At 62.2% G+C, this 26,374-nt stretch overlaps 2 protein-coding genes across 7 annotated transcripts in view; one reads left to right on the top strand and one right to left on the bottom strand.

Annotated features, from left to right (window-relative positions):
• The first annotated feature begins 3,841 nt into the window (after positions 1-3,841).
• GRIN2C (glutamate ionotropic receptor NMDA type subunit 2C) lies at positions 3,842-20,320 on the top strand. Of its 3 annotated transcripts, none has more exons than XM_080560348.1 (13): positions 3,842-4,583; positions 8,497-8,920; positions 9,837-10,429; positions 10,928-11,042; positions 11,193-11,404; positions 12,631-12,799; positions 12,922-13,075; positions 13,936-14,061; positions 14,145-14,374; positions 14,637-14,797; positions 15,288-15,475; positions 15,902-16,134; positions 16,455-20,320. In XM_080560348.1, exons 2-13 carry the CDS (start codon positions 8,513-8,515, stop codon positions 17,820-17,822), a joined length of 3,957 nt encoding a protein of 1,318 aa, XP_080416474.1. In that variant the 5' UTR covers positions 3,842-4,583; positions 8,497-8,512; the 3' UTR covers positions 17,823-20,320. The 3 variants fall into 3 exon arrangements, with proteins under 3 accessions (XP_080416474.1, XP_080416473.1, XP_080416475.1); XM_080560349.1 differs by lacking the exon at positions 3,842-4,583 and adding an exon at positions 6,558-6,576; XM_080560347.1 differs by lacking the exon at positions 3,842-4,583 and having other exon boundaries at positions 6,445-8,920.
• Positions 20,321-20,460: 140 nt separating this feature from the next.
• The window catches only part of TMEM104 (transmembrane protein 104), a 44,182-nt gene continuing 38,268 nt past the window's right edge, over positions 20,461-26,374 (bottom strand). For all 4 annotated transcript variants that reach the window (XM_080560351.1, XM_080560353.1, XM_080560350.1 and 1 more), the window contains exon 10: positions 20,461-24,285. In XM_080560351.1, coding sequence (XP_080416477.1) covers positions 23,525-24,285 — 761 coding nt within the window. In that variant the 3' untranslated portion in view covers positions 20,461-23,524. The remainder of the gene's footprint in view (positions 24,286-26,374) is intronic.

Genomic DNA, 26,374 nt, shown 5'->3' with positions numbered 1-26,374 from the left:
CTGTGTGGGCTAATTCTGCTCCGCCCGGGGCGGGCTGTGGGCAAGGGATCCTGCCTTGCACGGGCTCTGGGGCAGCTTGGAAGAGGAGATGGGGAAAAAAAATGGGTCCAGGACGTGCCAGGGGCTCCTGGTGGTGCTGCACTTTGCAGTTACACCTGAGAGGAGTGCGGGCTGGCTCTGCTAACAGGCTGCGAGCTGAAGATGGCCTTTTAAAATGAGCCCTTAGGGCACGTGAGCCAGCAGGGTACCTGCGTCCTGGCGTAAGGGAAAAGACAGCTTGAGTCGGGTTTCTGGCCCAGCAGTGAGGAGGTGAAGTGCCATTTAAAAACCAGCTCATGACACCAGAAAATTGTTTGAAAAAGGGTTTTCGGCAGTGTGGCTAATACACAATTTTGCGGGCACGCTGGCTCTGGAGGGGGAGCAGAGGCGGTGCCAAGGCAGCCCCTGGTCGCACGCGGCTCCTCTTCCCCCTGTCCATCTGTCCCCAGGCAGGGATGGGGAAGGGAAAGGGAATGAGGCTGGGGTACTAATCACTGGGGTTCCCAAATGCCCTTTCCCGCTGCCCCAAGGGAACCGATTCCCTCTTGGCACAACCTCATCCCCTCTCCAAAAGGACCCCAAGCGCATCCGTGTCTCCAGAACCTCACAGCCTCACAATTTCCACTCCTGCCCTTAAAGCCCTGATCTTTCCAGTGCTCTCCACCACCCAAAGTGTTTTGGAGGCCCCAAACCACAATGGGGACGAGATGCCCGGCTCCCCCAGGCGCTGTGCCACTAAGCACACCCGTGCCACAGTCGCCAGGGACAGGCACCCGTGCCCCACGCTGCGCGGTCCCCATGGGAATGGGCAGCATCTGCATGGGGCCGGAGGGTCCCCCCCTCGGGGTTTGTTGTGGAAATAGGGCTGCGAGCCGCTTTCCTGAGGCTGGGAGGGGAGCAGAGGCGTGGAGACGTAAAGTCACAGCAGCTGCTCCGAGGAGCTATTTAGGGAAAAGCAGTGGATAAAGTTGTTGGAGGGCGATGGCTGGATACGCCCCAGGAGGAAGCCATTTCCTCCCTTCCTGGGAAATTTCCACTTCCAGCCCCAGCTCCCACTGCCTCGGCTCCCCCTCCAGGGCAGCCCTGCTGGCAGCCGCCAGCGGGAGGAGGAATTATCCCCGCAGGGCTGAAACCCTCCCCGTTTATTTCAGCTCCCTTAATTACCATGCAGGTAGGAATCTCAGCAGAGCGGGGTCGTGCCTTGTGCGCCCTGCCACATCCACCAACAGCCCCAAATGCTTTTATGGGACGTGGCAGGCAGCAGGGCTCCCACAAAGGTGATCTTCACCTGCGTTTCCATGTCTAATGAGAGCTGGATGACACCATGTGGTTGTTTCCCCATTTAGGCACGGATGGTCTCACACCACATTATTTTTGGCTCAACCTGGGGAAGGAGGGAGGGAGAACCAGCAGTCAGCACCAGGTCGGTGCAGATCTGGGGCTAAATCTCCAGCCTCTGCCACATGTGTCACCTGCAAGGCTCAGCCAGCCCACAGCGATGATGAGAAGTTAAATTGGGACCGGCACGGGGAGCCACGGGTGCGCAGCATCCCCAGGAGGGTGGTGCTGAGGGACCAGGGAAATCGGAGGTGTCCACCCGGGAGCACGACTCGACCTGTGCTTCACAGGGCCGTGGGCTTCATCTTGGGGTGCAATCGGTGCTTTTTTTTCCAGGCTGACCTTTATAACTGCCAGGGCAGTGGTTCTGGCTGCAAACAGGATTTGTGTTCCTGACTTGTTGAAATTGGGCATTTCTGATGGCTGCAAGGCAGCTCCCTAAGCTGGGGCTGCGTTACGAAACCACGAGCCACAGAGCCGGGAGCAGGGTGGACTGGGGAAAATCTGCATTTTTGCACGGGAAAAAACTTGTGGTTTTTTTTGTTTGTTCGTTTTTAAGACCCTGAAGGGCTTTGCCAGCAAAGCGGGAGACACACACGGGAGCTGGGGCTGCAGACAAGCCGTCAGCCGGCGCTGTGTCGCCTCGCCGCCGCAGGAGCGGAGCTGGCTCTTCCTCCAGCTGCGTTGGGCTCCCAGGGGACAGGAGACGTGGCGTGGGGATGGCACGGGTGTCACCACCCTGAGCCGCTCGTCCCTGCTGCGAGGCATCCGGCCGTGCGCCAGGTCCGTCCGTCCGCCTGTCTGTCTGTCCTTCAGGTGGGGTCTGGGCTGGGAGCAGAGAGATCATGGTGGGGGAAACGTCCCATGGGGCTGGTCAAGGATCATTTAGGGAGAGGGAGCGGGTTGGGATTCCCCTGCCAGCCCTGAAGGACTCAGGAAACCCTAATCTAGGCCTCGGTGAAGGGGGGAGAAAGGGTTAATTACAGCCGAGGTGCTGCTTTCTCCTTCTTGATGTTGAAACCCTTTCGTTTTCATGGGAAAAGGATTGGAGGCAGCGGTGACCTGTTGCTAACCCCTAAATCTCCTTTCCCTGGGCAGGGCCGAGGCCTCGCTGCCTGCACCAGGCAGGGCTGGGCAGGGGCTGAGCCCCGAGCCCCTGCACCACGTCCCCACCGAGCCCCGCACCCAGCTGCCTGCAAGAGCCCCGTGCCGTGGGGATTTGGGCAAGCTCTCCTGGAGACGGCGAGGCTGCTGCTTGTAAATCCGTTAAAATAAAGGCCAGGAGGGAAATGCATTTTCCATACCCTCCGTTAGGGCACCTCTTGCACCCCCCAGGGCATTCGCAGCCCCTGAGCAGCACCCCTGGGGACAGGCAGGTCCTGTGCTCCCAGCCCAGGGCTAACTGCGAGCAGTGTGGGTTTGTAGGATAAAACCTCTCTGGAAATGGGTTTTCCATGCTCTGGCAGTGCTGTGGGTACGTCTGCCCTGGTCATTGAACTGCAGTGGGGAGGGACTTGGTTGGTGCTGGGATCAGAGTCGGTGACAGCAGAGTGTTTGGTGGCACAGGGAAATGGTGCTGGTGCTGCTGCTGCTGGTGCTGCTGCTGGTGCTGCTGCTGGTGCTGCTGGTGCTGCTGGTGCTGCAGGTGGCCGTGGTGCCACCATGGGTGGCAGCCACCCCGCTGCCCTGAAGGTCTCTCTCTGGGGTGGCCGTGGCACCGCGCCGGGCACCTTCCCCTTCCCCTGCGGCAGCTCCCAGGCACCGCGGGCAGCCGGTGCTGGAGGAGATGGGCAGGTGTTTTTGGGGACGATTTGTGGTGTTTTGGTGGCTCCAAGCCGCGGCACGCTGAGGGTTTGGAGCAGCTGCCCCACTGGCAGAGCCTGAACTTGGCTCCAGCCCCATGGGGAGCTGTGGCCTCCCCACCAGCATCCCTGCAGAGCTCGGGCTGGTTTGGGGCCGTGAGGCAGCAGCGCCCAGCCTGGGGACAACAAGACCCCACCGGGGCCCCTGCCCATGTCCCCCTCCCCTCTCTGGAGCCCCCCTTTCCCCCCCCCCCGGGCCTGGCTTGCTCTCAGGCAGTGCCAGGGATCAGCCGATGCCTTAATACTGCTCCTGGTGACAGCTGGAGGCTGCTGCTGCCTGCGGGGGCTTTGCTCTCTGCGCCCCCCCTGCCACCGACGGGGGCCCCGGGGCTGCTCTGTGCCCGTCTGGGGGGCACCAGGGGCGGGTGGCCAACCAGTCCTCACCAGTTAAGTCAGCAAAGGGGCTGGAAGGTGCTGGTGGAGGGAGGGGGAATGGGACCCGAGTGCAGCCCCAACCCCTGCACACCCACCCGGCTGCCCCTGGGGGTGGGCTGCAGGGGGCAATGCCCGGCTGAGGATGGGGAGGGATTGGGGGGGGGGGGCTCTGCATGGGCTGTGCCAGTTCGTGGTGTTGTTTTTCCCTCCTGGGGATGTCGGGGGGGGGGCTTTGGCCCCCGTGCACCCCAAGCCTGGGACCACCGCTGGCTGCAAAGGCACAAATCGGGGAGGGGGCTGAGGCCAGCCCCGAGGTGGCAGCGAGGCGGGAGGGCAGGGGCCCGGAGGACATCTGTCTCGTCCTTCTGCCAAGCCTCCTCCTCCTCCTCCTCCTCCTCCTCCTCCTCCTCCGCCCCCCCCGGCCCCGGCCGTGCCCGCATCCCAGCCTCCGGCCCCCAGCACCGCCGGCTCCCCCCGGGCGTCCCGGGCATGGCTCCCGGGGGGCGGCCGGCATGAAGCCGGGGGGGGGGGGGGGGGCCGTCCCCTCCGTCCTCCCCCCCCAAAACACCTGCTGGCATCGGGCGAGCTCGGGCCCCCCCTCCCGTGCGCACCCACCCCTCTCCCGCTCCCTCCTTCCTCCGCTCCCATCCCTGCCGCAGCTGCAGAGCTTCCTCCTCCTCCTCCTCCTCCTCCTCTTCCAAGGACGAGGCCGGGACCGACGGGCGGCCGCTGGACCCCCCCCCGGCCCCCCCGGCCCCCCACCCTACCTCCCACCCCATCCCTTCCCCTTCCCCCGCGCATCCCGCACCGGACCGGCCCCGCCGGGCGCACCGGGGACCGATCCTGCCCCCGGGGGCTGCCCCGCGGCGGGGGGGCGGGGGGGGCCGCTGGGAGCCGTGCCCCGGCCCCGGGACGTGCAGCCCCCCCGGAGGTGCGGGGCATGTAGGCAGCCGGAGCAGCGCTGGTCCCGTAAGTACCGGGCGGGCTGGGGGCGGCCGAGCCCCCCGACGGGCTCCGCTGCCACCGGGAGGAACTTTTAGGGGGGAGTTGGGTGGGATTTTATTTGGGGGGGGGGCTGCTTGGGTTATTTCCCAACCCGTTCCCTCTGTCCTCACGTCCTGGGGTGAGGATGAAAAATCAGCTTGGGTTATTTTTAAGGGGGGGTGGGAGAGACCCCCCCCAGAAAAATAAAGGACCCCCCCACACCTTGGTGCCCCCAGCCCCGTCCCCCCGGCACCTTGCGTAACGCAGCGGGAGGAGGACGCTCGGGGTTTATTTTGGGTTAATCCATCTTCGACCTTTCCTAAGCTGCGTTTGGGTGCGTGCGGGTGCGGGGTCCGCCGGGCCCCTGCCCGCAACTGGTGCCCGGTGAGGAGGAGGAGGAGGAGGAGGAGGAGGATGAGGAGGGTGATGCTGGGTGCTGGAGGATGAAGGTTGAAAGGAGACGGCGCTCGCCGCTGGCTGCCGCCGCTTCTCCCCCCCACAATCTCCAGGTCCCCAGCCAAGAGTTGGTTTTGGGGAGGTTTTGGGGAGGTTTTGCTGCTTTTCCTCTTTCGGGGGGCTCTGTTGAGGTCCCTGCCCCTCACCTGGGCAGCACCAAACCCGTTTCCCATCCCCAGCAGTGCCCCGGGCATCCATCCCCACCAGGGTCCGCTTCCTTCTGTCCTTTCCGTCCCCCTCCCCTGCCCGTGCTGTCTCTTCCCTGTGGTTTTCAGGCTCGGAGGGTGTTTGGTTTTTTTTTGAGATAAGGTTTCTCTTTCTCGGGAGGTGTTTTGCATTTCGGGGTTTTATTTCTCCCCTCCATGAGGTCAAAATATCTGCATGAGCTCTCCCCTGGCTGTGCTGGGGCTCGGAGCAGGGAAGGGACAGATGGAGGGAGGGCAAAAAGGAGGTTTAAAACCAGCAGCAAACTTTCCCTGTTGCATTAAAATAACATTTCAGGAGGTGGAGGAAGGTGAGGGCTCAAGTAGTGCCTGGAGCAGCTTTCTGCGAGCGCTTGGCTTCTCAGGTGAAGCTGCGCAGAGGAAAGGGGGTAAGCTGCCAGAAACCCCCCAAAAGCACCAAAAAGCCACTGAGCAGCCCCGTTGGTGTCCTCTTGTCCCAGAGGAGGCTGCTGGGAGGTGGCATTGCTGTGCCCCCGTGCCTCGTCCTGCCCCAGGTTCATGCTGACACCAGGGCTGGCCGCCTGCCCCCCTTCCCAGAGGAGCCAGCGGGGTTTGGCAAATCCCCTGGGGCACCAAACAGGACACGCTCGGTCCTCCTCCTCCTCTACCTCCGGCAGCCTTCCTGCAGTTTGCGTTCTCCCCCCCAGATCCCATTTTCCCACCCCCCTCCCCAGAAGAAGAAGCTGCAGGGCACCGCGCTGGCTGCGCCCCAGCACCTCCCTGCGCTTTGCAGCCCAAACCCGGCCATTTTGGAGCGGGGCTGGCTCCGAACCGAGCCCCAGCAGCTGCCCAAGGGGCTCAGCCGGCCTCCAGCCCCCGCCAGCCTCCTCTGAGGCCACACCGGGCACAATGCTGCAGCCCCGCTGCTGCGCAGAGCCCCAGCCCCGCAGCCCCAGCCCCTCCATGCTGGCTCCCTGGCAAGGATGGGGATTTATTCCCCCGGGGGTTTGAGCGGCGGCTCAACAGGGTTTTGTGCCCGTGCCCACCTCCTGTCCCTGCAATCGTCACCGTGCTCTGGGGGCGAGGGCCAGGGGCTCGCTTTTGGTCCATTTTCCCCAAATCCATCCCCATTTGGAGCCTGGCTGTGAGCAGCCCCTTCGCAGGCAGCACTCGGCTTTGCAGGAGGGTTTTTTTTTTGGAGTCTGTGCGTGGATTAATCAGTGCTGGAGGAGTCCCCCCGAGCCCAGGTGTGAGGAAGAGGAGGAGGATTTGCAGCCCGGCCGTCCCGTGCTAGCTGGGGATGGGAGAAGTGCCAGGGCTGGTGGAAGGAGCCTGATCAGCCGCCGCGAGGGCTCGGGGTATATTTAAACGTCCTTGAGGAAGAATCAGCTGGGCAAAGCCGCTGGGAGGGCGGCTCTGTTTGTTTTGGGTGGCGTGTTGCTCCCCTTCCTCCCCGCTCGGGTAGCCGGTGCCGGATTCCCGATGAATTATTTATCTCGGGACTAAAAATACCCGGGAATGGCGGCGAGGAGCGGGCGGCGCGGTCCACCCCGCTGCCGGCCCGGCCGTGCCGTAGCGTGGGACGGTGCCAACATGAGTCACCGGCCGCCCTCCCCGGCCAAGGGGCCGCGGCCACCGCCTTGGCGTCGTGGCTGCCGCGGTGCGGGACGGCAGGAGGGGGCGAGGAGGGCAGGGCGGACCCCCCGGTGCCGTGGGAAGGGGCGCCAGGGGTGGCCGTGCCCCTGCCCCAAAGCTCATGCCCACGCTGCGATGCCAGGTCCTGGCATCAGGGTGCACTCGTTGGGGTTATTTCATGTGTTTTCTGTCCAAACTGTCAGCGGTGCTTTTGGCAACGAGGGGTTTGTGTACTGAGGGGCTGAGCATCGGCACGGCACGGAGGGGTCCCCAGGGCAGCCCGTACCCCGAATCCAACCCCAACCTCGGGCTGTGCCGAGGGTGCGTTAAGCAACAGCGGCTTTTAATTGCCAGTGACGATTCCGAGTGACGACTCCGAGCGCCAGCTGGCAGCTGGCATCTTGCTGCACGCAGTGACACCGGGTCATGGCCAGCGCCACCGTGGCCGGTGGTGGCCCTGGGGCAACAGGGCTCGGGGCGGGAGGGGAATTGGCATTCCCTGCAGGTTTTAATTATAGGGTGAGCTCCATCACAGGGGAGCAGCGCCGTGCACATTCCCTGGGGATGTCACCCCCTGGCACAGGCTGGCGTGTTGGATGTGCTGGGGTGGCAGGCTCTGCAGAGCGCCGAGGCAGGGCTCCGTGCGGCTGAATCCTCCCACAAGGGCACCTTTCGGTCGGCTCCCAGCCCACCCCCTGCCCGCTCGGCCGCCTCGCACAGCCCCGGGGCCGGGGGATGAGGAGGGCACCCGCAGGGCACGTGTGATGCAGGGGGGCTCCTGCCCTGGCGGCACAGCTGTGGCTGGTGCAAAGGGGCCACCACCAGTCCTGGAGAGCCAAAAATCCATTACTGCATTGATGCGGGGCAGCTAAAGGTGATTTATTTTTTTTCTCCCCTCTGTAAGCGCTGCTCTCACCCTGGGTGCTTAGCCTGGGTGCCAGCACGGCCGAAGCTGGCGGAGCAGGCAGTGATGGCGGATTTTGGTGCTTGCAGGCACCAGGCAGGCAGGTGGCCTTCCAGGCAGCATGGAGCTGGTGGGGGCTTGGGGCAGGAGCCGAGGGGCTCTCGCTGCCCGTCCCCAGCCCCGCTGCACCCCGAGCCCCTTTGCCTGGCTGGGGAGCTGCGCTCTGCGCTGCAGAGGAGGGTGCGGAGGGGGACGTCAGCGTTCAGCCTTTAAATATTTCAGGTGACTGTCAGCTGCGGAGGGAGGCACGAAGGAGCATCCAGCTCCTCCTGTCACCTCCGGCTGCTGTTCCTGTCCCCTGCCAAGGGGGCAAGAAGAATTCTGACAGTGGTGGCCTGCAGGGGAAGGAGGGCAGTGGGGCTGGAAGGGGACACAGGTGGTGGGATGGGGATGGGGTGGAGGTGGGAAGCAGGGGCCGGCTGGGAAGGATTTGTGGGGCTGGGGCTGGGGGTAGGGATGTGGCACTGGGCACCAGCACCTCTGCACCCCCAAAGGGGCTGAGCTGGGGGATTCAGCCCTGTGCTCATCCCTGCACCACATCCAGCCTCCGAAGGATGAGGGTCCCCTCGTTTATGGGGGGTCACCCCCCCCCCCCCCCGGGGTGGTGCACAGAGGGGTTCTGGGCGAGCAGGGGTCCTGGCGGAGGGCTGGATGTGAGGGGCTGTGTCGGTTCCTGCAGGGACGCGGCGGTGGACATGGGCAGAGTGCTGGCACCCGCTCTGCTACTGTCGCTGGTGCTGGGCTGCTCGGCCGCCTTCAGCGACATCCTGCTGCCCGGCCCCGAGGAGCCGGTGGTCAATGTGGCCGTGGTGTTCGGGGGCACATCCTACCCGCTGCACATCCGCTCCCGCCTGAGCCCCCAGAGCTTCCTGGACATGCCCGTGGAGATCCATCCCATCACCGTCATCGTCAACGACACCAACCCCAGCACCCTCCTCACCCACATCTGCAACGTCCTGGCCAGCCACAAGATCCACGGCATCGTCTTCGAGGACAACGTCGGCACGGAGGCGGTGGCCCAGATCCTTGACTTCCTCTCCTCCCAGACCCAGGTCCCCGTCATCAGCATCAGTGGGGGGTCTGCAGTGGTCCTCACCCCGAAGGTGAGGCTTTCACCGGGGTTGTTCCCCGGGGGTTGACCCCTTGGCTTTCCAGGCAGGATTTGGCTCATCCCCTTCTCATCCCCTCCCTGGCTGCTTGTCCCATACCCGGCACCTGGGGAGTCCCGGTGCTGGCTCTACCTGGATGGCATCAGCAGCTCAGAGGGATCCCAGCTGTGTTCTTCAGGGCAGGGGCAAACATCTGGCTGCCCCCCCGAAGCTGTTTAGGGGACGCTTTCATGCTCTGGGGTCTAAACCCCCTGGGTGTCCCCTCTGCAGGTCTGCCCGTGCCAAGCTCCCCGAGCTGCGGGTAGGCGGCAGCAGGTGAGGTGGCCTTGGCTGGAGCCACCCCATTGCTATGGGCGGTGTTGTCCTGCAGCTATCCCCGAGGGGGGTCTGGGGGGTGATGCCCCTGCTCCTCAGCCCCCTCCGGGCATGTCTGCAGCTTCAAAGGAAAAAAAAATCTGGAGGTGGAGGCGGTCTGCGTGGCGAAAGGCTGCTGCCTGCTCGCGACCTTCTGCAAATGCCATTCGCTGCTTCATTTAAGACAGAATCAGCTCAATTAAGATTTGCTAATGAGAGGCCAGATGGCTGGGGAGGTGGGGCGGGCGATGGGAGGCGGCGGCAGGTAGCGGGGTGGGAGCTGCTCCCCGACACTGTTACGGGGAAGTGACCGGTCTCTGTTGGACACCCCTGGATGGGTTTTGGCCAACAAGCCAGGAAGGCTTGGCCCTGTGCAATGGGGTGATAGCCATGGTTCTGCAGATCCCACAGGGACAACCTGGTCCCATTTTGGGTGTCTCCACCTGACAGACCCCACCAGCCCACAGCTCCTGCAGCTCTCTACGGTGGTGAATCCACGGGGGTCCGCAAGGGCGCTGCGGTGCCAAGCACCCCCTGACCCCTCCTCGTCCCACAGGAACCCAGCTCGGCCTTCCTGCAGCTGGGCGTCTCCATCGAGCAGCAGATCCAAGTAATCTTCAAGGTGCTGGAGGAATACGACTGGGGCTCCTTCGCCGTCATCACCAGCCTCTACCCGGGCTACAACATCTTCCTGGACGTCATCCGCGCCTTCACAGACGCCAGCTACTTCGGCTGGGAGCTGCAGGACGTGCTCACCTTTGAGATGAGCCAGGAGCGGAGCGGCTCCAGGACGCAGCGGCTCCTGCGGCAGCTCGACGCCCAGGTGCTCATCGCCTACTGCTCGCGGGAGGAGGCCGAGTTCCTCTTCGCCATGGCCGAGCAGGCCGGCCTCGTGGGGCCGGGCTACGTCTGGATCGTGCCCAGCCTGGCGGTGGGCAACATGGAGCTGCCGCCCGCCTCCTTCCCCGTCGGCCTCATCAGCGTGGTGACGGAGAGCTGGAAGCTCAGCCTGCGGCAGAAGGTGCGGGACGGGGTGGCCATCATCGCCATGGGGGCGGCCGGCTACTTCCGAGCCCACGGCTTCCTCCCGGACGTGGGGCGGGATTGCCGGGCGCCTGCCACCACCGTGACCAACAGCAGCTTCTACCGGTGAGGTCCGGGGAGCTCCGCGTTGTGCTGGGGATGTGGGGAGATGGAGGAGGGAAGGGGACGGGGAGGGCGATGGAGCTGATGGGCAGGGGGAGGGTGCTGGAGGCTGGTGGTGGTGCCTCTCCGCTTGGTTTCTTCTTGAGCGTCTTGGGGCAGTTCTTGGCTTCTCCTGTGCCGCTTCAGAAGCCCATGGGGGTCCCAGGAGGGGGTTTAAAGCTCTTTGAGGGCTCCTTTGGGGGCTGCAGCATCAGCATCTGTGCTTCTGCCCCTCCTCACCCCGCAGCAGTCCGTCCTCATCACCTCCTCGCAGGCAGGGCTGTCGCAGCACCCCACTGCTCAGGGGCTAAACCGGGTCGCCTCTCCTGGCCCCAAAACATCTCCTCATGGTGTTTTTCCGACCCAGGATCCCAGCTGGAGGCAGGGAGGGTCGGGGCCGTGTGGCGCTGGGGCCGTGCAGGCTGCAGGGCTCGGGCTCACCGTGTGCCGTGTCCCCACCAGGCACCTCCTCAACGTGACTTGGGAGCACCGGGACTTCTCCTTCAACGAGGGCGGCTACCTCGTCCGGCCCACCATGGTGGTGATCTCGCTCAACCAGCACCGACTCTGGGAGATGGTAGGAGCCCGGGGGCTGGGCACGGGCCAGGACCCCCCCAGACTCACTGTGGCTGAGATGCTCTGCGGTGGGGGATGAGCCCTGAAAGTGCGGGGGCCCCCCGTAGCCCCCAGCCCCACACTGATGATGATGTCCTCTCACCCGGGGCAGGTGGGGAAATGGGAGCATGGCATCATCCACATGAAGTACCCGGTGTGGCCCCGCTACGGCGCCTTCCTGCAGCCCGTGGTCGACAACCGGCACCTGACGGTGGCCACGCTGGAGGAGCGGCCCTTCGTCATCGTGGAGAACACTGACCCCAGCACCGGCGTCTGCGTGCGCAACACCGTGCCCTGCCGCAAGCAGACCAACGCCTCCGCCAGGTGAGCGGGGCTGGTGCCCCTGTCCCCGGCCACCCCCCAGGACACGGGCTGGGAAGGTGCTGGCTTCAGCTGGGACAGGGCTGGAGGCAGGGCAGGAGGTGGCCCCACAGCCTGCCTGGTTGCAGCAATGCTGGGAATGGATCTGTGCTTACCCACCGGGGGCCTGGGGAGCCCATCAATGCCTCCTTCTCCTTCTCCTTCTCCTCCTTCTCCTTCTCCTTCTCCTCCTTCTCCTTCTCCTTCTCCTTCTCCTTCTCCTTCTCCTTCTCCTTCTCCTTCTCCTTCTCCTTCTCCTTCTCCTTCTCCTTCTCCTTCTCCTTCTCCTTCTCCTTCTCCTTCTCCTTCTCCTTCTCCTTCTCCTTCTCCTCCTTCTCCTTCTCCTTCTCCTTCTCCTTCTCCTTCTCCTTCTCCTTCTCCTTCTCCTTCTCCTTCTCCTTCTCCTTCTCCTTCTCCTTCTCCTTCTCCTTCTCCTTCTCCTTCTCCTTCTCCTTCTCCTTCTCCTTCTCCTTCTCCTTCTCCTTCTCCTTCTCCTTCTCCTTCTCCTTCTCCTTCTCCTTCTCCTTCTCCTTCTCCTTCTCCTTCTCCTTCTCCTCCTTCTCCTTCTCCTTCTCCTTCTCCTTCTCCTTCTCCTTCTCCTTCTCCTCCTTCTCCTCCTCCTCCTCCTTCTCCTCCTTCCTCTTCCACTTCCTTGTTTCCCTTCCCTTTCTCCCTTTCCCCTTTCCCCTTTCCCCTTTCCCCTTTCCCCTTTCCCTTTCCCTTTCCCTTTCCCTTTCCCTTTCCCTTTCCCTTTCCCTTTCCCTTTCCCTTTCCCTTTCCCTTTGTTTTCCTTTCCCTCCTTCCCCCTCTCCCCTTCCCCCTCTCCCCTTCCCCCTCTCCCTTTTCCCCTTTTCCTTTCCCATTATTCCCTCTCCCCTTTCTCCTCTCCTCTTTCTCCTTTCCCATTTCCCCTTTCCCATTCTCCCTTTTCCCCTTCTCCTTCCTCTTCCCCTTTCCCCTTTTTCCCCTTTCCTCTTTTCCCTTTTTCTCCTTTCCCCCTGTTCCCCTTTCTCCTTTGCCCTTTTTCTGATTTCCCCTTTTTTCCCTTACCCCTACCCCCTTCCCCTTCCCCTCCCATGCCACACCCCCACGCTCCCCACAGTGAGGACCAAGCCGAGCTCCCCAGCCCCACAGGGGAGCTCTGCACCCCCTGGGGGGACCCAGGCCCACATTTCCTTGTGGTGTTTCAGTGGCGATGGCCTGGCGGACCCCTACACCAAGCTGTGCTGCAAGGGCTTCTGCATCGACATCCTGAAGAAGCTGGCCAAGGCGGTGAAGTTCTCCTACGACCTCTATCTGGTGACCAACGGCAAGCACGGCAAGATCGTCCGCGGGGTGTGGAACGGCATGATCGGGGAGGTAGGGGGGCGCAGGGCACGGACCCCCCCCGGCCCTGCCCGGGGCACTGTTTGCCGGGGCACGGCGGTGCCTTCGGCTCTCCTCCTCCTCAGCCCGCCCTGAGCTCTCCTGGCCCTCCCCAGGTGTACTACCGGCGCGCCGACATGGCCATCGGCTCCCTCACCATCAACGAGGAGCGCTCCGAGATCGTCGACTTCTCCGTGCCCTTCGTGGAGACCGGCATCAGCGTGATGGTGGCGCGGAGCAACGGCACCGTCTCACCCTCCGCCTTCCTCGGTGAGCGCGGGCGGGCTCATCCCAGCCTTCCGCAGGGGTGGGTTGGAAATATTGCTGGGTTTTAATAATCTGAGAAAAAAAATCCTATTTGTGAGCCACAGGGGAAGGCTGCGGCGCCGGCACCGGGGCTTTCTCCTCCTCTTGCCCAAGTAATCCTGTTATTACGGAGATGGAGGCAGGGATTGGGTTTTCCTCATTGTTACTTGCACGATGGAGTTGTGGGGTCGGAGGAGCCGGGGGTTTGCTGGCACCGAGCCCTGCTTTGGGACCTGAGCCCCCTGCTGCCCTCACCAGAGCCAACCTAAGCTGGGAAAGCCCCGGTGCAGGGAGCTGCCGGTGCTAAAACTTCCCATGAGTTTTAAACGAGCAGAACTGCAGCCTAGGGAGGCGAGGAGACCGGCCAAGGTCACCACGAAATTCAGGCTGGAAGCTGGGGGGTTCCTTGAGGCTTTCCCCAGAGACACAGCAGCAAGAGCCCAGCCTGGCCAGAGTGGGGCCGGGCTCCTGCTGGGGACACGCCGGAGGACAGGGGTGGCCCTGAGCACACATCTCCCCAGTCCCCTGTCGAGGCTAGGGCCATTGCAGGGAGTAGATAACCCGTAATCCCGTGGGAAACCCCCAGCAATGGCCCCAGAGATGAGCAGCATCCCACGAGCATCCCCCACTGATGAGACCCAGGTGGTATCCGCAGCACAGCCACGTCCCCCTCGCAGCATCCCCCGTCCCTCTTGGCTCACCGAGGATTTGCTCAGTGATATTTGGGAGAACGAGCCCGGTCTTTTGGGGAGGGCTCCAGGGTGTCCCCACGGGGATATGGGGACATGTCTCGGGACCGATGGGGACCCTCCTGCCCTTTGCAGAGCCCTACAGCCCGGCTGTGTGGGTGATGATGTTCGTGATGTGCCTCACCGTGGTGGCCGTCACCGTCTTCGTGTTTGAGTACTTCAGCCCTGTCGGCTACAACCAGAACCTCACCAGCGGCAAAAGTGAGTTGGGGGAGGTGGGTGTGGGGAGGGCACACGTCCCCAGCCATGCTGACACCTGTCCCCTCTGTCCCCATCCCCACCAGGGCCAGGCGGTCCCTCCTTCACCATCGGCAAGTCGGTGTGGCTGCTGTGGGCCCTGGTCTTCAACAACTCCGTGCCCATCGAGAACCCCAAGGGCACCACCAGCAAGATCATGGTGCTCGTCTGGGCCTTCTTCGCCGTCATCTTCCTTGCCAGCTACACGGCCAACCTGGCCGCCTTCATGATCCAGGAGCAGTACATCGACACTGTGTCGGGGCTGAGCGACAGGAAGGTGGGGGTGCACGGTTCTCCCCCAGGTCCCCCTCAAAAATTAAGGTTATCTGGGTGAGGAGACCTTCCCCTGGGGAAGGGCGGGGGGGGGGGGGGCACATCTTTGTGCCAGCCTGGTTGTGTGTGGGTGGGAGGATGGATGGGTGGCTTTGGGGACTTGGTGCAGACATGGGGAGGATATGGTGGGGACATGGGGGGACCTGGTGGGGACATGGGGGGGACACGGTCCCCGTGTGACGGCGCTGCTGGGCTCCACGCTGCAGTTCCAGAAGCCGCAGGAGCAGTACCCCCCCTTCCGCTTCGGCACGGTCCCCAACGGCAGCACAGAGAGGAACATCCGCAGCAACTACCCCGACATGCACACCCACATGGTGAAGTACAACCAGCGCTCCGTGGAGGATGCCCTCACCAGCCTCAAAATGGGGTACGGCTCCCCCCCGGCTGGGGTGGGGGTCCCCCGGGTGAAGTACAGCTCCACATAGCTCCCCGAGGCACGGTGTGATGCCTCCTAGGTGGGGTATGGTTTCTGAAATGGGGTCAGCCCCCCCCAAGTGAGCTACGGCTTCCCCAGCCTGGTTATAGCTCTTCAGGAGGGGTACGGCTCTCCAAGATGGGGTACGGCTCCATAAAGCTTTCCCAAATGGGATATACCCCCCCCAGAAAAGAGTACAAACCCATGCAGAGACCATAGAGATTCCTACAGCCCCCCCCAAATAGGACGCATCCCCCCCAGATTGGGTTCCTCACCCCCCAGATAGGGTTGTGGCTCCCCAAGCTTGGGTTGAGATCCCCCAAAAAGTGTCCCAGCCATTCCCGCTGGGTCACAGCCACCCGAAAGGGGCACAGCTCCCCAAAAAGGGGTCTGCACCCCCCATGGAACACCCCCCTCACCCGTCCCTCCTGGTGGCGGGCAGGAAGCTGGATGCCTTCATCTACGACGCGGCGGTGCTCAACTACATGGCGGGCAAGGACGAGGGCTGCAAGCTGGTGACCATCGGCTCGGGGAAGGTGTTCGCCACCACGGGCTACGGCATCGCCCTGCAGAAGGACTCGCGCTGGAAGCGGGCCATCGACCTGGCCCTGCTGCAGTTCCTGGGAGATGGTGCGTGCCCAGGACAGCTTCTCAGGGGTCCCGTGCTCCTTGGGGGTTGTAGGGTGGTCCCGAGGGGCTGGGTGAGCCGGGTTGCACCTTTGAGGTGGCTTTAAATCTGGCTGTTGTCCAGTTGGGTGGTGGTGGGGTTATTCCCTCGGGGGGTCTCTGTTCTTCTTGCAGGCTGGAAAATCCTAAACAGGGCCATATGCAAAATCGGAGGGGCTGGGATGTGGGGAGGGGACAGGGCAGAGCTGGCACAAGGGACAAATGACATGGCAGAAATCCTGGAGGATCCAGGGGATGCTCAGGCTGGGGGCAGCAGCAAGGGCTGAGCCGAGAGCAGCTCTGGGGGCTTTGGGGGGATTTTATCTTCCTGGGGCTGTGCTGGGTACCCATGGTGGGTTTTCACCCCCCCGTGGCTATGTATGGTCCTAGGGGAGACCCAGAAGCTAGAGACGGTGTGGCTGTCGGGGATCTGCCAGAACGAGAAGAACGAGGTGATGAGCAGCAAACTGGACATCGACAACATGGCCGGGGTCTTCTACATGCTGCTGGTGGCCATGGGGCTCAGCCTGCTGGTCTTCGCCTGGGAGCACCTCGTCTACTGGAAGCTGCGGCACAACGTCCCCAAATCCCACAAGCTCGACTTCCTCCTGGCCATCAGCAGGGTGCGTGCCCCCTGCCCTCGTGGTGCTGGGGACATCGGGGAGGGGACATCGGGGAGGGGACTTTGGAGGGCTTTGGTTTCTGCTGGCTTTTCGGTGCCTGGGGTGGTGTTGGGTGAGCAGTGGGGGACAGGAGCCACCCTGAGGTGGGACAGGGGACTCACGCAGAGATCTCAGCTTTGCCTTCACTCAATCAACTCATCTCAGGCCAGCTCCTGGCTCTTCCCAACCCACCCAAAACGATTTCTCGTGCTGAGGGTGTTGGCAGCCCTTGCACGGCTCTGGGAGCTGCTGACGGTGCGCCGTCCCCGCTCTCTCCGCAGGGCATTTACAGCTGCTTCAGCGGGGTGCAGACCCTGCCCAGCCCCGGGCGGGCGCCCACGCCCGACGTGACGGCGAGCTCGGCCCAAGCCAACGTGCTGAAGATGCTGCAGGCCGCCAAGGACATGGTGTCGACGGCCAGCGTGGGCGGCTCGCTGGAGCACGCCACACGCACCATCGAGGACTGGAGCAACCGCAGCGAGCACCTCCAGACCACCTTCTCGCTCAGGACACCCCAGCTCGTGGTGCAGAACAGCACCGGCACCCACCGGGGTCTCTCCTCCGGCCTGGCCCCCGTCGAGAGGCTGGGCAGAGCCCATGCTCCCAAGGGGGCCCCCCCGGGTCTCCCCTTGCCCATCCCCGTGGACTCGCGGCTGCCCGGGGAAGAGAAGCGGAGGGGAGCGAGCGAGCGCGTCCCCCGCGTCCTTCACCCCCTGAAGTTTCAGGGGGGCTGTGCTGGGGACAAAGCCCGCCGGGGCTGTGTGGCGGGCAGCTTGCCCCACCTCCTAGCGAAGACGGCACCGGAGGAGGATTTTGGGGAGCACATGGTGATGGGGAACCACATTGGTGCCCCCATTGCCACCCCAACATCGCCCAGGGAGCTCCCGCTGCCGGACATATACAGGGAGCACAAGCGGGGGGACCGGCTGCCCAACACCCCCCTGCTCTACGGGGATGGGGGACACCAGGGCTCAGGGACAGTGCCCCGGCTGCTCCCCACCTTGGAGACGAGGAGGGAGGTGGGAAACCCTTCCCTGCCTCCTGCTTGTGCCCACAGCTCCTTCCCAAAAGCCGCCAGGACTTGCAGAGCGGAGCGGGAGCATCCAAGCCATCGGGCGAGCACGGCCAGGGCGTCCTGGGAGCAGGGTGAGAAGCACCGAGCCACGGCGCTGCGACACTGCGGCGCCCACCCACCCGCCACCCGCACCGACATCCCCGACCTCTTCCCCGAAGCCGAGGCTGCCCACAGCTGTGGCCCCCACTGCCCCGAGGCCGCCGGGCGGCTGGTGGGGACGGGACGGGCGCTGCGCTCGCCCGTGGCACGGCTGCCGTCATACCGGGAAGCGTGCCGGCAAAAGCCCCATGGCACCGCGTGCGCGCCCTACGCCTACATGGACTCCTACGCTCACCTGCCCATCTATTTAGGGCACCTCTCCCGTGGGTCCCCGCCACCCCGTGAGCACCCTGGGGTGCTGGGGGGTGGCCGGGGCTCGGGGCGCTGGGACGGAGCCTGCAGAGGCTGGGGGAGGCGTGGGGAGCCGGGCTTTCTGCGGGCAGTGGGGCCGGAGAGGCTGGCGGCTCGCGGGGTGACGAGCCCCTGCGCCGGCGGGTCCTGGCGGCGGGTCTCCAGCCTGGAGTCGGAGGTGTGAGGGGGGACACGGGGGCTGCGCGGGCCGTGCTTGCTCCCCTCCTCTCCAGGGGGAGAAAAGCAAAGTGCCCTTTGCTCGGCTTCCCCGCAGGCAAGGCGGTGGCTCCCGGCCGGGCTGCGGCACGGTGCTCCTCCTGGGGATGTGCTCGAGCATCCCGGGGTCCTCCACCGCCGGCAGCAGGATGCTCCAACCCGGGTCTGTGCCCGCTGGGGGAGCCTCCTCGGGGCCGGACTGGGTTCGCCCCGCAGGCAGGGCTGGCTGGGGACACCGAACTCATCGCTGCCGTGTTTCCGTCATGTTTTGGCTCATTCAAGGGACTCAAAGCGTCACATCTAGGTCATTAAAGAGACATTTTAAACTGGCTGGGGACCCTTCTTCCACCGCTGGCAGTGAGCCCCGTGTTGCCCTTGGCTTTGTCCCCCTGGCCACAGCAATGCTTATGGTCCTGAGCCCCAGTCCCGCTCGCGTCTCCATGCCTGGCTGGCACCGCCGCTCCTGGGCGCAGGCTGGGATAGCTGCTGCAGAGCAAGATTTGGGGGAAATGTCCGTAATTCAGTTCCAGCCTGCTGGTTTCAGCCCTCATTACCAGCACAGCGGGTCCGAGGTGTCCCACAGGGCCACCACTCCTTGGCCCCCCCGGGCTTGCTCCTCCTTTCCTTGCCCCATCCCGGTCGGATGGCTGGTGAGCAAGAGCACCAAAGGGATGTCTGCAAAGCCCCGCAGAGGTCAGGAAAGGTCTGAACACTCCTTGCCCAGGGACAGAAGCATTGGCAAGGCCTGCCTGTCCATCCATCTGTCCGTCCATCCATCCGTCCATCTGGCTGGGGTGAAACCCAGCCAGTGTCCCACCTCCCCCCCCGGCAGCCTGGCTGCCATCGCGCTCTGGTGCTGACACTTTAATTCCCGTTACTTATTTATCACTGCAATTGTCTCTTAATTGCTTTGGCAGCCCCTCCGAAGGCCGCTTGGGGAGGGAGGAAGGTGGCGATGGAAAACTAAAGGCGATAAACGAATGAACGTGGTGGGGGGAGCCTTCCCGCGCCACCCCCAGCCATGGCACCACTTTGCGTGGGGCAGCTCTGGCCAGGCTGGTCCCCACCAGGGTCCAAGTGCCCTGGGGAGTTTTCCCCCAAATTGTGGCTTTCTGGCCCAAAAAAAGCCAGCACAGAGCGCTGCAACTTCGGCTGGGCTCAGTGGGGTCCAAAGCCAAGCCTGAGCAGGGTTTGGGGGCTGTAATAACAAAACAGAGCGGAAAAGGGGGAAAAAAAATCCCCAACCCACGTTTTATATTAATTAGTTATATCCCCGGTGACTCAGCAGAAGCCAAATGGATTCGCCTCATGTTTTATTGAAGGGCTTTGCTGCGGAAGGCTGAGGGCAGCGAGGGATGGGGCACCCCGAGGTGCTGCCGGGGGAGGTGGCCCGGGGATGGGTGCCCACAGGGTGGGCACGGCCCCAGGCACCACTCAGGGCTGGACCCGGGGTTGGGCAGCCAGGGCCGGGTGCTCCCCCGTGTGCCCCCAGCACCCAGGTCCCCCCCATGGTGGTGGTATTTGCATTTCTAATTTATATGCTAATTGGGATGGGAAAAGCTGCTTTTTGGGGGGTAATTTGGGGTGCTGATGGGAGAGGAGCAGCCCCGAGGTCGGTCGGTGGGGGCTCCGGGCTGTCCAAAGCAGAAGTTGGGTATTTAACGCTTAGCAGGCTCTGAGCGATGGCATTTCTTCCTGGGGAAATGGGCTAATCAATCACTTTTTAATTCGGCCGCCTCTGGCACCCGCGCCGCCCTGGGCTGCCGTTTGTGTGCGCCCTGGGCGAGGAAACCGCTGCCGGCGGGGCTGCTGGCACCGCACCCCCCGGCACCCATCCTGCTCAACCCCTGCCTCTGCCAGCCCCGGCATCGCCATGTCCCACGGGAGCTGCCCCAAGGTGTCCCCCCCCCAGCTATTTGGGTAGGAATGGTTTTCCCTAAAATCGGGAATGTGCAACCAGAAAAGGAGAAGGGGCCGGGAAGGTGTCGGTCCCAAACGGGGACGGTGCAGTCACCGTGCCTGTGCCACCCCAAGGGAAGGTGCTGTGCCTCGGTGAGGTTTAAGCCCTGCCTAACCCCTTCTCAGGCTCGAGGTTTTTATTTCCCCTTCCGTGGCCATCGCTCCTTGAAGTGCCACAAAAGCCCGAATCCATCCCCGCTGCCACTTTGACTCCAGATTTACAGCCCAAGCCCCAAAATCCTCCGCTGCTTGTGAGGTCCTCCGAGAGAACCACAGGAGAAAGTGTTTATTTCCATCATAAAGCCGCGTTTTAATATTTTAACATAAATCAAGCCGCGTTTTATGGCGACAATAAATTTGTTGGCAGAAACTGCCTTTGCAGCCCGAGGCAGCGGAGCGATTCAATTTGTTTGGTTTTAAGTGTACGGAGATGTAATTGAGAAGGGGAAAGTGCAGATGTTTTAATTGAGTTTGCAGCCACCAGCCCGAGCGGCGGGAGGCTAATGGAGAAGCAGAGGTGAGGTCTCCATTAGCCTCTCCGCTTGCCATTTCTCCTTGGCTCGCGGCCCCATCCGTCACAGGAGCCCCCCCGGGAGTCGCTGCCCGGTGAGGAGGGGAAGGGGGAGGAAAGAGAGGCGAGGCAGAGCTGGGCGTACCGTGTGCGTTTTATTGGGTTTAATCCCTTTTTTTTTTTGAAAACCGATTACAGTCAGGACAAGCATGGCGTGAGAACCTGTAACAATGAATCGGTGGTGTCAGGAACAGGCAAATAAAACCAGGTTTGCTGCGGCTCGGTGAGAGGAGGGAGCTCGCGCTCTGTACCCAGCCCCTCTCCTCTGCTGAGCCGCCCCCTGCCCGCTTCCCCCAGTCGTTTTTAAGGCATTGCTATGTCACGTTTCGGGTGAAAAATCTTCTCCCCGCGGCGGAGTTTCTCTCCGTTAATCACCCCAATTCCTCGGACAGATTGGGTTTGCTGCTGTGCGAGGACAGCAGGCGTCTGGGAATATTCTGGGTTATTTATTTCAGGAAGCCCTCGTGTTCCTCGGGGACCAGAGCTCCTCCAGGTAAGGTACCAGGGCAAAGGCTGGGCTGGGAGGTGCGAGCGCAAGGCAGGCGGCCCCCAGAGCATCCAGCACCCGGCTCAGACCTAAGGCCCCTCAGCGGTCAGCACGGCACGGAGCAGAGCTGGCCACCTAGGCCAGGGAAGAGAAGGCACGTCTTCACACGCGAGACCATGAAATGAGGCCACCAACTCCTGCGAAGAGGCCAAGAGAGGGTGTGCAGAGCCGGGAGGTCTCAGCCCACCCCCTGCTGCCTCCACCAGCACTTGGAGGCTGCTGCAAAAAGGGGCAGGAGGGAAGGGGAGGCTGAGGGCAGCCCTAAGCAGGGACAGGAGGACGAGTGAAGGCAGTAATAGCAGTAACAGATGCACCCCTGCTCTGGCTGGCACCGAAATCGGGTGGCAGGTACCTCAAATCAGCATTCGAAGGGATGAGGCTGAGCCAAGTGCCTTGCACAGGAGGCTGAGGGCTGATAGGAAAGGCCTCGTCCCCTGCCATAAACCCACACCTGGTGCGGAGGCTTTCCAAAGACTGGTCTCATCAGCAGCACATCCCTCCCGCTGGCTGCGCCCAGCTCCAGCTGCACCGGGGGGGGCTCAGCATGCCCCGGCCATCGGGGCACCTGCGATGGGTCCAGATTCAGCAGCCGAGGCTCTGCAAGAGCTAGGGAGCGAGCAGGGGAAGGGGGCAGTGGCAGACGCCTGCCCCACGCCACGCAGGCTGCCCCCAGCCCAGCCGCCCCCAGGCTTTGCTCTCCAACCACCACAGCTATCGTCACAGCTCCCAGCTGAGGCAGCAGCCACCTGTGAAGCTACGTGTTGTGAAGCTGTGTGTTAATCTGGCACCGAGGATGCCCCATCAGCCTCCCCGCAGCACCTGGGGATGTTTAAATTCGCTAGCAAGGGCTGCCAAGGGCTGCTTTGGATGGAGCTGGAGCAGAGAGAAACAGGCCCCCCGCATCCTCTCCAAGCAGCTTGGCAAGGACACAGGCACAGTGCTGGGGCTCGAGAGGTGGAGGGCTCTGCTGTAAAAACCATCGAGTGTTTTTGTACAGCTCCAGGTACTTGCACAGTCCCCCAGGAGGAGCACTTCAGGTCATATGGAAAGGAGAAAGTCCTACTTGAAAACGGAGCTTGATTAAAAAGAGCTGCAGTTCAAAGCTTGCTTCTAGCTAGCGGTGACACTTAATGCTGCAGCAAGTGCAGAGGGCAAGAAGATAGGATGTAAGTGACATGCACCTGGCTTTGAACCTGCTTTAAGAAGGGCAGAGGAGAAAAAAGGATTTAAAATATTCCAGGTGAAAACTTTTTAAATTCTTCCTTTTGTTACAAAAACCCATAGGATCTTTGCCTGAGAGCCTCACGCCCCCAGAACCGGTGCTGGTTGTGGCCAAGTGGTGCTGCAGTGACCAAGAGAAGCCTCCAAAGTGCCTCAAAAGCAGCACTGATCATCTCCAGCACTGCCTGCCTAAGGAAAGGGGCAGCCCAACACACACAGAGAGGCGCCTGGGAGCTCAGCAAACTGGGATAAGCTGAGCAGGACCAGCCAAAAGCCCACCTCAACCCTGTGCAGAAGAGAGATGGGATTTGGGACCAGTTCTTTTTCACTGCCCTGTAAGGCCTGGGAGCTCAGCTCCCGCAGGGAGGCAGGCAGAGCTGAGCCACGGCACTGCCTTTCCCTGCTGGCACCAGCCCGCTCCCTTAACACCCACCTCGTTTCAAGGCTAATTACCCAGCACAGGAGGCTGGAGATGTGAGAGCTCTGGCTGTGCACACTGACGCAGGTGTAACGCGGGGCAGGACTGGGTAATTAGCGCCTTCCCAGCCCGCACAAACCCTGACCACTGCGGTCGGGGTCTGGCCTCTTGCACCAGCCCGGTGTGAAACGGGGAACGGCTCTGCCAGCTGAATTCACCGGGCAGCAAGGCTGCAAAGCTACATCCCTGCAGGCATGCCTCCACAGGGCTCGGGCTGCCACAGCAAAGAAGAACAGGTTGAGAAGTGTGAGTGTAAACTCCCAGCCTGGAGAAATCCAGCTCTGAGAGATCCCAGATCCTGGGCAAGTTGCGGCGTTCCTTCCCCAGAGAACAAATAGGTTAATGCCTCCGGAAAAATAAAGTGTAACAGCACATGAGGTCCTTTTCTTTGAGCTAGGGCTATGCCCACCCTGATTTCCTTCCTCTCCCCTCAGCTCCCCAGGGCTTGGGGCTGTGGGGTCAGCAGGCAGAAGAGACTCCTCTCCCCCAACCTCCCGCTGGCTCTGTGCACAGCGGGTCCCTGCCTTTGGGAGAAAGAAGTGGAGCCGATTACTGCAGTGAGCAGCCAAGGCTGCCTCCCTCCCACGTGCTGAAACCTGCAGCATCAGGGGAGCGCCCCCGTCGGGGCAGGGCGATGCTCAAACGGAGCCGAAGGCAGCGGTGGCTGGGCACTGCCCAGAGCTCAGCCCCACGGCTTTGCGGGGTGGGTCTGAGAACCAGGGTGACGAGGCTGAGCCCACTCCGTCCACACGCGGTGAGGAAAGTCTGTGTCTAGGTGTGACCTGCACCACCACGCTGATGGCCGGGAGGCTTCCCTCCACGCCACCTCTTCCCCTCCAGTCCCAGCGGGGTTGCAGTCTCCGGAACCCAAGAGGGAGAGTGCCACCACCCCCATCAGAGCTTGGACTCGCTCAGCACAATGTTTGCAGTCACAAAGACAAAGCAAGAAAAGCCCCAGATGAGCACGAACACTATCCAGAAGGTGTGCCGGAAAGGGGAGAGGTGCTTGTTCACCGTCCCGCTGCCGAAGACGAGCTGCGTGTCCTTCCGACTGCAGTAGGCGAGGAAGGCCGGGATGAGGTACTGGATCCCGTTCCCAGCGTAGGCTCCCGTGATCCCCACCAAGGACTCGAGGTCGTGGGTGCAGAAAGCCACCAGCACCGGAGGGATGAGCGTGATGGCAGGAAAGACGATCCTATCCACCACCCAGGGGTAGGTCCCCCCTTCCCTGTGGAAAAGGGTCTTCCAGTTGTTGCGCAGGGTGACGGCGATGATGGGGAAGTTGGTGCTGATGGTGAAGACGGGGAAGAGGCCCAGGAAGTAGCGGATGAAGGCGACGTTGATGATCTCGCAGTTGGTGAAGTTGAGCGTGTACATGTCCATGAGGGTGTCGTTGCGGAAGCAGTAAATGGCGGTGAAGGAGAGGAGGCTGTAGAAAGCCAGGATCAGGATGTAATCGAGCAGCACGAGCTTGTTGACGTGCCTCTTCTTGGAGATGGGCGTGATGAGGGATGGCAGGGAGTGCTGGCACATGAAGGAGTAGACGCACACCCCGAAGAGGTTGCGGATGCCCGACAGCTGGGCCATGGACGGGTGACCTTCAGCTTGGCCTCTGCTGATGCGGATGAGGGCCAGGATAATCATGAGGATGAAGGCTGGAGAGAGAGGTTTCGGGTCAAGCCCAGCCCTGCGCTGCCCACAGCCCTCCTCCCAGCAGCACCGGCAGCCTTGGCACCAGCTCTCCCCCTGCTCCGCAAGAGCATCTCCTTGTCTCTGGGGAACGGGGGACAACAAAGGCAAGGTGCGCAGGAATTAATCAGCACTCGTCAGCACATAAGGGAATAGGCTCAGGGCTCTTTGGCAGGCATCTCCCTCCCGTCTCCCTCCTCGGGGACTCACGCTCCCACCCCTGCTAGCAAATAATTGCTCAGGGTCCCTCAGATGTGTAACACGAACATCGCTGGGACCACTGCCCTCTTCCTCCAGGGTCTCGTGGATGCTTTGCTCTGCACCTTGGCTAAATATCCCCATTTAAAAGTGCCGAGATGTCTGAGCTTTGACCTCTAAAGGAAAAGACGACTAAGCCTGGCTGCAGAGCCAACCCCAGCAATATTTGTACACGCTTACAACCGGACTAACATTTCCAAGCCCTCACCTATGAATCCAGGCAGGTGCAGGGGAACAGCAGCTATACAGAGCTGTCCCGTCCCTGCGATCTGTCAGGCACGACAGCGCCAGAACTAGCCAGCCATCGCCCAGGCAGGAGGAACAGGCTGTCTGTAGCTAATCCCAGGGTGGAAGAGCCAGTCTGGAAGGGACTAAAACAGCACCGAAAGGCTGCTATTAAAATTCATCGCTTCTCGGCACGAAGTCTGCTCGTCTACCCTTCACTCGTGTCAGGGAAAAGCCTAACAGCGTTTCACAAAGCTTATCACAAAAAGCTACGTGCCACGGACAAAATGAATCGAGGCGATTGGGCTAATACCCTTATTTACTCTGCTGCTGGAAACAGGAGCCAGCAGCAGTTATTGCTAGACTATTATCCCTAGCATGGCACATAAAACCAGCAGAAAACTAATTCTGGCATCAGAGAAATCACATCAACCTGGGAAGGATGATGATCGGCTGGAGTTAAAAAGGAGCAGGGGAAAAACCTGCCTGGCAGGGCAGCAAACACCCAGATTTACAGCCTGACGCTGGCGCTGGATGGGCCACGGTGGCTCGCGCAGAGCTGTCTCCTGCGCTGGGGTAAGGCCTCAGAGCCCAGCCATGAATTATCAGGTAATGAGAGAAATAACAAACCGCTGACACTGGTATTATGCATGGCTTTCAACGTCATAAATAAAAACAGAGGAATTAACGGAGCAGCAGGCAGTTGTGTGGCCGTAGGAGGCAGGGCAGCGGCACTGTGCGCAGGGTGACAAGGACATGCGCTCCGTGCCCTGGACCGCTCTGCCTGATGTGGGCAGCTGAGGCAGGAAAGCTTGCCAGGGATAGGTCTAGAAGCGAGCTGCAGACCAGTTGGTGATCACTGCCTCCATCCCCAGCGAGACCGGGTTCACCGCAACCCAGCATCGCCTTTGCTCGCACACCCCCAGTACCCCCAAACCTCGCTGGCTCTTCTCACAGCAGTTCCCCTCCATCTTCCCCGCAGCAGCCTGGTGCTAAGCACTTACCAACCACGCTGTTTTCTCTCTTACTGCCCCAGGAACCTCTCACTTCTAGCCGTTTCCCAGCGGCAGGACAAGCCTCACAGCTCTCCACAAACATCGGGCTGGGGGACGACAGCCGCTCCATTCCTTCCCGGCTCCTGGAGAGCCGGCCCGCCCCGGGAGCGCTGGGCACTGCGTACATCCCCACCAGCAGGCACAGAGGGCTGCAGAGAGCAGTAATTCATTGCTCAGGGTGCCTGCAATTCCCCTCGCCTTCATTCAAGCCAGCGAGTGAGGCGCACCGTGGTCACAGGCAGCGATGGTGTCTCCCCCCGCTCCCCATTGCCCTCACAAGTGGAGACGCGTGCCAGGCGCATCAGCCAGAGCAAGGCAGCCTTAAGAAACATGCCAGGTGACGTGACGCAGGCTGCGAGGAAGGGAAGGTGCCCTGAGAACAAGGCAAAGCAGGCTGGGCAGCTCTGGATGTACGCTGACGCTTCCCTCTCCCCGCCTGGGAGAAGCGGTCGGCCTCTGAAGCCCAGGCCCGCGTCTGGCAGAGATAGACCTGCACGAGTCTCGCACCTTTCCCCTG

Source organism: Anser brachyrhynchus, assembly GCF_964034855.1.
Source record: "Anser brachyrhynchus genome assembly, chromosome: 18".
Classification (NCBI taxonomy): domain Eukaryota; kingdom Metazoa; phylum Chordata; class Aves; order Anseriformes; family Anatidae; genus Anser; species Anser brachyrhynchus.
The sequence above is the reverse complement of the archived record's forward strand: the minus strand, read 5'-3'. Positions and strand labels throughout refer to the sequence as shown.